The sequence below is a fragment of the Phaenicophaeus curvirostris genome, chromosome 2, assembly GCF_032191515.1.
Source record: "Phaenicophaeus curvirostris isolate KB17595 chromosome 2, BPBGC_Pcur_1.0, whole genome shotgun sequence".
Taxonomy (NCBI): Eukaryota; Metazoa; Chordata; class Aves; order Cuculiformes; family Cuculidae; genus Phaenicophaeus; species Phaenicophaeus curvirostris.
Window position 1 is genome coordinate 74,693,853 of NC_091393.1, and position 14,211 is coordinate 74,708,063.

The window sequence follows — 14,211 nt, forward strand, 5'->3', positions numbered from 1 at the left end:
TACATCTCTAGCTATCCAGTTGCATTAGGAAACTATGAATGAGGAAGAATGGGATAGGCAGTAATCTGCGCTATAATCAAGTAAATTGGTCTGAAAGGCTGACATATAGTATCTTGGAAGAAGGAAGAATCTCAGATTAGTTACATTTTTGGAAATAAAGTGTGCAGTATAGATGCAAGAACAAAATAGCAGAAAGAATTAAGAAGCAAAAACATCTTTGAAAATGTTTTGCTTTAAAGGCAAATGAAAGAGAACAAAGCACTTTTTCACCAGAGAACAGGCAAAAAGCCACTTTCTTGATGTCAAAACTATGAATGACCATGTTTCACACTTCATAAAATCCTGGACTTGTAAAAAGCCCAGCCTGATTAGGCAACAGCACAGACAATGCCTTACGAAAATAGAAAAATGAAGCTTATGCCAGAACCCTGTGGCTTAGTATCTCTGCAGCACCTTAACTTTCTCTGTAACAGCAGGCCTCTTATGTCATGTAGTCTGCAAGCTGATTTTGTAGTTTTCTAAGAATGTCATCTACTTTGTGTTTCTAAATGACCGCTGCTGGCCGTGTGAAAATACCATCTTTACCACAACATACGTAAAGGAAGTACTTTCCAGAAAAAATCGTAGCACCAACATCTCACAAACAAGACTCTCTACCCTCACATCCCAAAAAAACCAGATAGAGCAAGAGAGAGAGCAAACGTGCAAGCGTAGGCACCAGCCAATTAAAAAATTCAGACCACTGTTAACAGGCTGACTTTCCTGGTACTTTCAGGAATCCCACAGCTACAGAAGTGAGGTGCTTTGGCTAAACCTCTAACTTCCACAAGTTATGAATCTAAAATTTACCTTTGGCAATGTAAATGTAAATGGCAATAGAACAAGCTTCTGCAGTCTTGTTCAAAGTAATCAGTAGATGCCCAGTACCTAACTTTTTTTATGACCTGCTCTTTAGTCCTTCTGTTTCTCTCAGACCCCACTAAGCCCAGTAAAGTTTCTCCACTAGACCGCATACATTTTCAGAAAGTCAGAAGACACTTTCTTAGAAAAAAAGCACCTCCAGAAGACCACGACCCTTTGCAGCTGTTCAACTGCCCTTTCCTCTGTAGTTTTGCAGAAGACACTCAGTCATCCATCTTCTAAAAGTCACGAGGAATGTGACTCCAAATGGGTAAATCAATTAACACCGATTTCCACAAGTTTACCAAGTGACCACCTACTGCTGCAGGAATTTCTGTAGATAAAAACACCTGCCACAGAACTGGCAAAATGTTTCTTCATTTCCAGTAGATGTCAATGGACATTCAATGCTTTGTTACTAGCAGATTTAGGTAAGTAAATTAACAGTTTTAAGAGTTAAAGTTAAGTCTAACTTTCTCCTGCAGCATCTAATTCTGAGATATGGTGAGAAAAAGGTGGAAGATGTTATCAACTTTCTGTATATACCTGTGTATTTGTTCACTTAATTTCTAGCCAATCAGGTAAAACGACAGGGGTTGTACTGGATCATTTAAAGTAAAGAGTTTTCTAGCTCAGTCTACATAGGAACTTCAATACTGAAGAGCCATTTTAACTACAACTTTTTGACAAATGCAGTTAAAAATACCACACATACAGTAATCTAAAGGTGCCTAACATGACACAGTTCCACTACTTTAATTTCTCATACATTAGAAAGAATAAAACCAAGCCATCAGATGACTTCAGAACTAGAAACGGAGTGAAAACAAAAACCAAAATAAGCATGTGGTCTACACTGAGTTTAAGTTCAGTTACTTTAAAAAGTTAACAGTGCTCTTGAATTAATAGACAAGCATTACAAATTCCATTGCTTGTTAGTTCTCTATTTTAATTACCAGCTGAGATTCCAGCTGCGACACAATAGCTCACTGCTGGCTTAAAACATTCTCTGAAACACTCACAAACTTTGGAGTGACTTTCCTCCTTGTGTATGGACAAACAAGTTTACTTCTGGTATTCTAAGACCTGGTGCAGTCTTCCGAGAAGCCTAACAACAGCCTTCCTTGACAAAAAGCAAGAGCTGGTCCCCGCCCTCCCTCTTGTTTAACTGTGCGTCACTTTCTCAGAGTAAAACACCCTGAAATTTAAAGCAGCTTAAACGCAAAAGCACATTCACTCTCACAATATCATAAAGGAACAACTAATTACATAGGCACAGTATATAAACTATATAGCCTACATTAACTTTCACGCTTTCTAGAACAGGTTTAATTTAATTCCTTTAAGAATATAACGCCAGAAATATTTTCTAAAATATTGTCTTAGTAAATAGTTTAAGATTCTAGGAAAGTCATCGAAAGATAGAACTGAACACTACAAAATAAAACAGTGTTGTCAAAGCCATAGAAAGGATGGAATGTATTTCACATAAAGCCTTTAAAAACAGAAATATAAAACAATTATTTCAAAAGTTGGTGGGGCCAGAACATAGCATTGCGTATGTTTTCCTGTAATACATCAGAAACTGAGAGACATCCCTTCAATAGGCACTGGTAAAACCAAACCCACCTGACTGGAGATGTCCATTGCGGCATGCCAGGTTAGTACTGTCATTATAGACCTCCATTTGCGGCTTGGAAATTTGCAAAACTGCCTGCAGCTTCTCTACATAGTAAACAGAGGGGGAGGAAGGAAAAAGGACAAAATAAACAAACAAAACCCAAAAATGAACCAAGAAAATTTATGTATGTTGAACACACAAATGTCAAGTTTGGCTTTGTTATAATTGATACAGGGTTAAAGATAAAAGGAGTACTTCTATCTATTCTATGTGTTTAACAAACTTGTAAGAAAATTCTGTCAGCATGAGCATGACTGAAAACAGCTTTAAAACTGGCCATTCACGGCTGAGTTAATTACAACAATCTTTCCAGTCTAGTGATTGTTGTTACTTCCCAAAAGCAATGGTCAGGATTAATTCAACTTAATATGCTAAATGTTTGTCTTGATAACCCATTTCTGAAAGTACTCCCCAAGGTGTTACTTTTGATCAACTGCAAGGAGTCATCATTTTCCTGCATACTGAATATTTCACTTAAGTAGTAACAGCCATTTTACAGGAACCTCAACGATTTTGCTCAAACACTATATATATTATGATCGTGTCTTTCAAGATCTCTATTTAGGAGCATAATTGCATTGAAATTAAGCCAATAAAATAGTCATGCAAGCTGTGTTCTTCAAGAGGATTAACTTCAGAAACATCTGAACACGAGCTGCAGGAAAACAGATGGCCAAGTAGAGGACCAGTGTCTTCTGGCAACATGAAAGCACATACTGCAAAACAAGCCAAATTCTACCGAAAATGTACACAGTCAAGATGATAAATATCCCAGTCAGAGGAAGAATTGCCCTTCAGAGCTTGAAGGTCACACAACCGACAAGTACAAACACTACCTTGCTTCCACTTTCTTTTCTATCATAAGATCTTTTTCCAGTACTCCTGCTCCATTCCTTTCTCCTTCCGCCTGCTCCTGATCACTCACTGCTTAGCTTCCCTGAAAAGTTTCTTTAGACCCAATATTTTAACTGATGTTTTAATAATAACATCCAGACTGAACAAGATGCAGTTTAGACTGAAAACTTAGTAGCCACAGGCAAATAGGAAAAGCTTAGTATGTGCACCCAGGGTTTGTTTTAAGTTTAAAGCACTGAAGAGTCGAGTACAGTAAATCAACAAAATGTTAGTCACACAAGACCAGCCTACAAAGAACCACAAGCGTTGTATCTTGCAAGAAGTTATCCTAAGAAACCTCCTTCTAAAGGAGCCTAAGAAAAGTCCTTAGTTTGACTGACTGCAAACAGAGTGTACTCTCTTAGCAGACACAGTGCTATGAAGGAGACAGCAGAACAGTCTACTCCCTGCCCAGTGCATGCAATCTGAATGGAAAATACATAGGGAAGCTTAGGAAGCAAGATTAATATTAATAAACTTGATAAGGTATTAGACAATTGTTCAGAACACTTCTGAACTTGACAAAAAAAAAACAACCCTTCTAGTCAGTGACCATAATAAAAGCAATTGGCTTGGCCAGGAATTCAAGAAACGTTTGCTTCAACACTAACGTTTGAGATTGGGATTTTACCACAATTATCAATGGTTTAACAAATTCCTCACACTCAGGAACTCCAAAACCGCAATAAAAAAAAAGTCCAGTTTCAATTCACACACAGTCTTCCCACCACTTTACATATGAACACGTAATTTTAACACTGCACATCAAATTACATAAAGCAAATATATCACTTTTCTCAAGAGATACTGTAGCTATACAGCCCTCTGGAGTAATGAAAATAAATGAGCTATTAAATATTATTCCAGGGAATTAACAGGACACCCTGTCATCTTCCATTTAAATGCTTTCTCCCTTTGCCTCCATACAATAAAAAATATTTACAAAATCTCATTATTTCTCCTTGATGATTAATACAAATCTGTATGTATCTCCTTGATACATTAATACAAACCTACCAAATAAATACCACTGCAGCCAATGTCAGTTTAAAGTAAATGATTTCTAATAAAATAGCTCATTACTCAATAACATAAGCCTGAAGCAAAACTACCATCACCTGCAAGGCAGTGGAAGAGTCCTAACAGTTATCCATTGAAGCCCGTATCTGTAGAGGGGCAGAATTATTACCAAAGAGGATACAGATGAAAAGATATTTGAATTATGTTCTATGTACATCTTTTAACCAAAATATTGAAGCTACACATAGTACACAGAATAGCTCTTGGGCTGACAGAAATCCAGCTCTCTACAGAAAGTCTCTCAGAAATGGGAGAACAGATTAGTACAACACATGTACAGAGTTATAATTGAATAGTGTTGCACTGGACAGTATAGTTGCCCATCTTTAGCAATGTCAAACTGCTGAGTTTTACGCATTGATTGTAGAAAGTAAATATCCTCCTGTGATTCTAAATATATCGAATATAATTATTCTAAGATGGGTGATCAGTCATTCTAGAGAGATTTGGTCTATGAAGACCATCAGAGCAAGACTTACCCACTCATCTAAATAACTGCACCGCCAACACAACCTAAACTATAACAAAAACAGGGACCACCATGAATTCAAGTGGTAGAACTTGGAAGTCCCCTAACAGTGGGCACAACTCAATATTGTCACTGGACTGCCAAAGTGACCAAGTCACCCTGAGGTGCTCTAAAACATACCTTGAGTAACTTCAGCTTTCAGGCTATGCCATAGCACAGCTTTAAATAGAATACAACACAGTAATTTAGACTGAAGATGAAAAACAGGGCTCAAAACAAATCCACATAAAATGACACAAAAAAGCAATAAAAACACATGCTATCAATACCTGGGAGTTGGTTAAATGGTCTAGGGAATATCACTCAAACAGACTCAAGAACATTCAAGCTTGCAAGGATTTAAATCCATTGGAATACCTCTCCAAACAACACCTTTTTCCTTCCTAAAAGGCAGATGACTTCACTTGCTCCTTTCTATCCAAACTGCTCTGTACACTGTTTGACGCAGACCCTTAGTCCAAACTGAACAAGAATCTAAGCAAAACAAAGTACTAAAATTCCGATAATGTCAAAGTAAAAATTTGTCATATTTGACATCAATTTATGCAATAAACACTATTCTATCTGCTAATCTTTCAAACTGCACTCCAAGTGAAGAACACAAACAGCATGTGAATACAGAGTCTGGTAGTAGAGATGAACGTACCAGCTTGACTTCAACTTTATTTCCTCCCCCCATGTTTACCTTACTTTCTCTTTTCAATCAGAGCACAGCAAGCCAGTCACCTATCCACATCCCAAGTGCTACTACAATAACACAAGCAAGGATGAAGCGCTATCCACAAAATGCAGGAACTGCTACTTCATAGTTCAAAGAACAGCAATTTTTTTTTAAGAAATCCTAGTTACTAGCAATATGGATGTCAGCAATGAGCCACACCTTATCAAAGATTACTAGCATCACTTTCATTCCTTTGTTCTCTAGTTTATTTTACCTCTAGAAGTCAGCCTTTAACTCTTATGAGAGTAGAAAATACTTTTTCTGCATACACTAAGGCTCTGTTGTCAAACACCCATAATAAAGCACAGAAACCAGAAGCCTCCTTCACTCCATTTTCCCTTCACTTTTTTTATCTTTTTTAAGTAAGAAATAAGGATACCAGGAACTCAAGGGACTCCCTGTCAATCACAAGTTAGGACCACAGAATCACAAAGCATAAGAGAAAAGAACATGAGTTTTCCCATCTGCTCTATACACTCCTGGGAGAGGGTGTTAGTAGAACTCAAGACAACACAGTGCAAGACTAAAGCTACAGATACGCAAGTTAAACACAACTACATTTGTTAGTCCTCCCTTAAAGAGCAATTAAGAAAATAATGTTTATTTTCACTTTACTGCCTGAACTGAAAGCATTTCCGAAGTTCTCTGTTTAGAGGATGCACTATACAAAGCTGCGTGTTTGTTGCTTGACCTTTGTTTATCATGCACAGTAAGATGCCATTTCCAATCCTGCCCATTCTACTCTTGTCATTAAGAGCTTATATACAGCATTTAATTTTGATAAAACCACACAGCATTATGCTTCTGAAAAGGAGTGATCTTACCTACTAGTCTTAACACAGAACCCTACTAGATAAAAATTATCACAATTAGGATTTCACAACCTTACGGTCTACGCAATACTAAAGAATTATTATTACAGCACGTACCAATAACCAGGAAAATTGTTTTGTAAGTGACAGCAGAATTAACAGACCATTAAGTAGTTACACTCACTGAAGGCACACTTAGCATTCATCATCAGCAATATATCAGATGTTTCACTATAATTCTAATACAGAAAACCTAAACTAACTCCAACAAGAGTTAGACAAGACTTTCTCAGTTTAAGAGTCAAGTGTGCTATTATACAGACTTCTCAGTTACTTTTGCACTATTTCTTAAGGCATAGGGAAGTGTGACTCCAATTTCAAAATCCATTAACAGCATTGAAAAAAATATTACTTACTTTCAACTAAATACCAAACTTAAGAGACCCTACACAGATAATAACTCCTTCACTTAAAAGATCAAAGTAATATTTTAGAAGAAAGCCTTACATGAAGTTGTGCAAACAATGACAAACTTTCCAAAGTCATGAATTGTAACTGGTACCTAAAAGCTGCAAGCGATCCTTGGCCATTGCCAAATTTGTCATCATTTTAGATTGCAGACGTCGAGCCCGTTCACACTGATCACCTTACAAAGAAAAATCAATGTTAAAACACAATTTGGCAAATTAACTTTAAGTGCTAAAATACTGACACCCAGCCTTCCCTCCTCTTTCTCCCACCCCTTATTTAGAACCTCCACTAAGGAACATCATTGCAAAATCAGTAAAAAAATCCTAAACCCTTCTGTCTAATCAAGAACTTAATGTTAGTTGACACTATCTGCTTTACAATATTGCTTATAGAGCAGGGGAAACCCAAGCATTGCTTTGCATATTCTCTAACATTTCACGCTGACCCAGTACATGTTCTTTGTCACTTTGCTTTTCTAAACAGAAGTCAAATAAAAAAGGTTTTTAAAAATCTTGAAAAGTGACTGAGAGGCAAGTACAATTTCAAATAATTCACTTTGGCAAAATTAACAGATTTAAACTCAGTTGACTGTGTCCCTTTACATTTCAAAACACACAGAATTAGAGACATTAATATCACCACTTCCTAAAAAATAATGTCTGTTCAAGTCAAGCTTTTTTTTTTTTTTAACACCTGTGCAATTTAGATGGGTTGTATCAAATGCCACTGGTATTGCTGCATAAGTAACATGTCACCGTATACAGCTCATGAACATTTCTAAACATCACTGAGGAAAAAAACAGCAGCCTGCAAAAGCAGTTGCAGATTTGTGAGGGGTGTTATTATATTATTTTGAGGACATAAATTCTTAGCAAGTCCTTCACTACACCTGTTTCTTTATGGTACATACCTGCTTCTACACTACAGCTTAAAATGTTTCAACACAAACAGATGGCTTTCCTTCTTTGCTGAAATGTTCAGCTATTTTATCATAAGCTATTCAGAAACACAATACTAGACTATTCCGAACTGAAGTGCTTCTTTTTCAGTTATACCGAAAGGAAAGTGAGAATGTGAACTGCCAACTTTGGCAAATCAAATCAGAACTCATTATTTTGGTATTCCCATTATAAAATAAATCAAGTGTTTCACCTCAGAATTTTCATGAACTGCTTATGATTTGGGACAGTCTGAAAATATCTGAAGCAAGACCAGAACTTTAAGGTAGAACAGAGAAATGGACCAGCATTCACCTACAGCTAAAACAGGAACAAGAAACACACTTATGAATGAATTCATACAGCAGACCAGTCCTAGCACCTACCATGTTTCGCAATATTGATTCCTCACTTTGAAGAAGCCATAAATGAAAATCTTTGCCACAAAACTCAAAACTGGCTTACCTTGACCAATTACTAAGACAGCTATTCCTTTTTCCAGTTCTTCAATTCCTTTCTTATACCATTCAACAGCTTGTTCCTTTTGTCCTGCTTAAAAAGGAAGTGAACCCATTATTTTCTGTAATGAATCAAAGCTTAGGAATGGTTCCATGCTGCATAAAACAAGTGCAAGGAAGGGATATTTGAACAAAATTCTTTGATTTAAAACAACACTTAAAGGGACACTGTCAACTTTATATCTACTGAGTTTCAAATAAGGTTTTCTATTAAAAACAGGTAGTACACCAGCCTCAAATCACTTTTTGCCTGTTTTAGGGATGCTTCTCCATCTGCCTTAAAGAAATCAGCCCCCTTAAGAAAAACAATCCAAAACAAAACAAAAGAAACTCACACACATGTAGAAAAAAAGGAAAAAAAAAAGTAGAAAAGCTAGTCTACACATATTAATTTCACTGTTACTGTTGTAAATGAATGTTTTTTTTTTCTTTCTGGAACATCAAATTGAGACAGGCCTCTTAATCTTCCAGTGACAGCAAACACCAAAGTAACACTAGAAGCACAGAAACTCAAGAAGAAAAGCAACAACTCTAAGATACTACACCAGTGAGACAACAGACACTTTTCCTCTTGTTAACTTCTGTACAGGGCAGTTCATTTGTCATGGGGGCATTTCTCTGTTCATCCTATCATGAAACTGCTGTATTTCAAGTGTACATCAATTTTCACGACGTACAATACACAGAGAATTAGAGTACACCTCTGTACCAATGATGTTGTAAATGGATATTACAGCAAGTACAACCACAAACATGCCTAACCTATACTACCTGACCACACACCAACAAATAACCCATTTCATATCTCCTTCACAGAGCTCCCTTCCTATAAATACTCTGCATTAAAAAGATAACTGCTTGCATATGGAAACACACTTTTGCAAGTTGGCTATGTCACAGTAAGCATACCTTTCCACATAGGAATACAGCATTTCAAGTATTAGAACTGAAACCTTATTTGCGTTAACTAGATGCTAGAGCTAGGGAAGAAAACGCCTATAACAAAGCTTTCAGATCTCATTACCCTAGTTCCAGATGAGATAACATTTCACAGAACTATTCCTAAGTGCCAGTTACCAGTGATTGTGTTGCTTCTGCACTCACATCTTCTGACAACTTCGGGCCCAAGCCCATTTTCTAGCAAGTTTTAGTGCCAGTAAAAATATTTCAACACATTTCTAGAATCCTCTTAAGAATACTTCCCTGCTTCTCTCTTGATGTGAAGTATTTTAAGATTTGGCAAGTTATCCTGTGCAGGTAATGCCACACTTTGCTCTTACCAAAACAAACCAGAGGAGCAGCACCTCCTTAAGGTTGTATACATCACACATCTCGGAAATCATTTTATTGCTGCCCTTTCTCCAGCCATGTATATCCTTACTGCTAAGGACAAAGCTAGATAAACTAAGCTTCTTCACATCACCAATAGAAACAGTTTCAATTGCAATGTAAATCTACAGCTGATTACGGCTATCAAATATCAAATTTGAGATGATTACAGCCACCTCAGCTATTGCCTGAATTGCTTAGCTATGCTGAAGAGCAGTTGTGAACATGCCAAGGTCATCATTAAAAATCTCACTTCCATCTTTTAACTGGATAAGTTTCAAAAGCAATGTATCAAACTTAGCTGTTTTCAAAGGTAGCACTCTGAATCCACACATGATGGTTTACTACTTCTCAGTGCTTAAGACATTAGAAGTACAATAAAAAATGTCACATTCCTTAGAAGTCATTGATTTGCTCTACTGGGTCTGGTTGGGATGGAGTTAATTTTCTTCATAGAAGCCCTATCATGCTGTGTCTTGGATCCGTGACTAAAACAGTGTTGATAACATTACAATGTTTTGGCTACTGCTGAACAGCTTGCACAACCTCAAAGTTTTGTTTTTTCCCACTCTAGATTCCCAGCGAGTAGGCTGGTGGTGCACAAGAAGTTTAGAAGGGACATCAGCAGGATGACTGACCCAAAGTGGCCAAAAGGATACTCCATATCATAAAACATCATGCTCAGCATTAACAACTTTTGTAGAGAAAGAAAAGGGTGGGGGCTGACTCCCAAGGCAGCTATTGCTCAAAACTGGATGGGCATCGGTAAGCAACTGTCTCTGCATCACCTGTCTTCTCCCCTCCACTTCCTTCCTTCACTTATTAATGTGCCTTTATGATGAACCACAAATTTTCTCACTTTTGCTCTTCCTATTGTCACCCCTGTCCCACCGAGGGAAGTAAACAAGCAGCTACACGGGTGCTTAGCTGCTATCTTGGGTCAACCCACCCCATGTGCCATCTTTGTCCCAGGAAATGATGTGAAGCTTGCTTTTGAAAATACCAAAACAAGAATATTAATTTCCCCAATAATTCAGAAGCATAAAAATTACCAGAAGTGCTATCATAGTTACTGAAGTGCATGTAGCTTCCAGAACAGCAAAAAATGCAATATAACTAACAGGATATTAGACAATCCAGAAATTCTAACCATTTCGTATTCTATGCCTATCAAATTGCTTTCTGTTGCAAGATGTACAAAAGCATGTTTACATATAAAATAAATTCAAAGTTATGCAGGTATTCCAGTAAAAGCAGGTAGACAAATAACAAATCTATGTATTAAAGCAAGTTCTTTCTCAGTGAAATGAATATTGCATTTGCAGGGTTCTAACAGCCTTGCTACTGTTTGCGTTAACAGCAAAGATTTTTTTCTTACTAAATATATGACCTGTGCAGCTAATTCACATACAACGATCCTAAAAATATCTATAAAGCAAGTCCATGACTAAAATGGGTATTTGAAGGCTTACTCTTCAAACCACCAACAGTTACAAGCCACAACAGTGGAACAGGCACGCAATAATTTATGGTTTAGCTACTCTTCACAGAGCAATCGTCAACAACACTGAAGTTTTGAGCTACCTCCCCTTCTTTTGTGCTCTGCTCCTATGACCCTCAATGTCTTTGCACTGTACATATGTTCTAAACTAACCTTGCTGCTTCTGGAGGATTTTTTTTTCTCACAGAGCTCACCACTGCCACTCCCAAATTATCAGTACAAAGCAAGGCACATCCCTCGCTTTTATAGTGCTCTCAGCACGCAGCTCCTATTGAAGGCCTATTCCTAGATTTTTAAGCTCTTAGAATCATAGAATGCTTTGGGTTGGAAGGGACCTTTACAGGTCATGTAGTCCAACCTCCTCCAACAGGACAGTTAAGGCATTCTGGTGTTTCCAAAGGATTTTAAAACTCAGGAGAGCATGCCCCCAAGGACTACCTTTTGGATGCTAACAGAGCTGTACTGCTGCATTTGGACTAAATGACTAAATCAAATGCACAGGCAACTGATTTTCATTTTTTTATCCTCTAGACAGACAAAAAAAAAATCCTCACGCCTGTCTTAGTTAACTGAACCCTAAGCACCTTCCTTAACATCTTTCAGTTTCATAGGTTCTTTTAAGAGTACGCATGTCAAATAGTTGAAAAACATTTTTAAAAATACGAATAAATATTTCTTTCCTTAAAGGTCAGGAGATGCCAAATGACTCCAAGACTCCATGACTCCAAGAGCCAAACTTGGCTCTTGGTTTGAGAGCTGTGTGTCCTGAAGGCTTGTTTCCACCATATGTCAGACAGCGCATTCAGGGATGCACCCTGATTATTGCCTCTGCTCCTTTTGTTGTCTGGGTGGACTGGTTAAACCTAGAGGCAGTTACAATCACACCCCTGGTTTGTGATCACCTCACCTGGACCTCTGGATCAAAAAAAACTTTAACATTATAGGAGGTAAATGCAATGACTTTCTTTGCCCGGGAAATCCATTTGACCCAAGGTGGGGTCAGGCAGGTGCAGATCCAGCAGAGAAGGGTATACCTAAAGTGATCAGCTTTGGGAACCGCAGTATAAAAAGGATATCAAGCTACCGGAGAGCATCCAGAGGAGACCACAAAGTTGGTGAAGAGTTTAGATGGGAAACCGTATGAAGAGTGGCTGAAGTCACTCATCTGTTCAGCCAAGAAAAGAGACTGAGGGGGGACTGAGGGGAGGAGGAGGAGCAGGCGCGGCGACCAATGAGGCAGAAAGATGCGCTGGAGGAGGTTTAGGCTGGGCATTAGGAAAAAGCTCTTCACCCGAAGGGTGGCAGAGTGCTGGAACAGGCTCCCCAGGGAAGCAGCCAAGCCTGACAATATTCCAGAAATGTTTGGCCAACGCCCTCAGAACCGTGGAATGAACGCTGGGGTTGCCCCGTGCAGGCGCAGGTGCAGGGCTCCACGACCCTGTGGACCTGCAGGAGGGCAGGGAGGCTCTGCAATGGGATCTGAACAGGTTGTACCACTGGGCTGAGACCAATGGTGTGAGGTTTAACAAGGCCAAATGCCGGGTCCTGCACTTGGGGCACAACAACCCTATGCAGTGCTACAGACTAAAAGTCTGGCTGGAAAGCTGCCTGGAGAAGGACCTGGAGGTGCTGGTTGACAGCAACTGAACATGAGCCAGCAGTGTGCCCAGGTGGCCAAGAAGGCCAATGGCATCTTGGCTTGTATCAGAAATGGCGTGACCAGCAGGTCCAGGGAGGTTATTCTCCCTCTGTACTCGGCACTGGTGAGACCACTCCTTGAACACTGTGTTCAGTTCTGGGCCCCTCACCACAAGAAGGATGTTGAGGCTCTGGAGCGAGTCCAGAGAAGAGCAACAAAGCTGGTGAAGGGGCTGGAGAACCAGTCTTACGAGGAGGGGCTGAGAGAGCTGGGGTTGTTTAGCCTGGAGAAGAGGAGGCTGAGGGGAGACCTCATTGCTCTCTACAAGTACCTGAAAGGAGGTTGTAGAGAGGAGGGTGCTGGCCTCTTCTCCCAAGTGACAGGGGACAGGACAAGAGGGAATGGCCTCAAGCTCTGCCAGGGGAGGTTCAGGCTGGACATCAGAAAAAAAAAAATCATGGAAAGGGTCATTGGGCACTGGAACAGGCTGCCCAGGGAGGTGGTTGATTCACCTTCCCTGGAGGTGTTTAAAAAGACAGGTGGATGAGGTGCTGAGGGGCATGGTTTAGTGATTGATAGGAATGGTTGGACTCGATGATCCTGGGGGTCTTTTCCAACCTAGTGATTCTGTGACCCCCCACCGCGCTCCAACCCAGGGCGTTCTACTCCTCCATAACGCGGTTCCTGCCTCCTCGGGCCGGCAGCCCCCGGCCCGGCACGAGCGGTTCGGTTTTGCGCCCCCGGCCCCGCCGCTCGCTCCCCTACCGGCCTCGTCCTCGTCGATGCGCAGCGCCATGGAGATGCACTCGAAGGCGCGCTTGTGGCAGCCCCGCACCGCCTCGGCCGCGCCCCCGGCCTCGGGCCCGGCCCTGCCGCCGCCCCGGGCCGCCATCGGGGACAAGCGCTCGCGGAGCCAGGCGAACAGCAGCCCCAGCTGGAAGGCGACGAAGCGCAGCAGGGCGAAGGCGGCGAACAGCGGGTACGAGAAGAGGTAGAGGTTCCGCTTGTGCGGGGACGCCGCCGGCGCCGAACGGGGGGGCCCCGCGGCCGGAGGCGCGGAGCTGGAGCCGCCTGAGCCCTTCTTTTTCCCTCTGCCGCCCGGAGAATTCATTCACCGCCGTGCGCCGTCGCCCGCGGCCGGGGACTGACGGCAACCGGCCATGGCGGCGGCCGCGGCGACGCCCCTTTCGCTCGGCCC

General features: G+C 40.5%; 1 protein-coding gene across 5 annotated transcripts in view; it reads right to left on the reverse strand.

Moving 5' to 3' along the window:
• SPAST (spastin) overlaps positions 1-14,211 on the reverse strand; it is a 40,427-nt gene extending 26,216 nt beyond the window's left edge. The window contains exons 1-4 of one of the 5 annotated variants that reach the window (XM_069852500.1): positions 13,779-14,210; positions 8,492-8,575; positions 7,180-7,263; positions 2,530-2,625 (exon numbers count right to left, since the gene is read on the reverse strand). In XM_069852500.1, coding sequence (XP_069708601.1) covers positions 2,530-2,625; positions 7,180-7,263; positions 8,492-8,575; positions 13,779-14,124 — 610 coding nt within the window. In that variant the 5' untranslated portion in view covers positions 14,125-14,210. Of the gene's footprint in view, positions 1-2,529; positions 2,626-7,179; positions 7,264-8,491; positions 8,579-13,778 lie in introns of all 5 variants that reach the window. The other 4 variants (XM_069852499.1, XM_069852502.1, XM_069852501.1 and 1 more) reach the window with 4 other exon arrangements.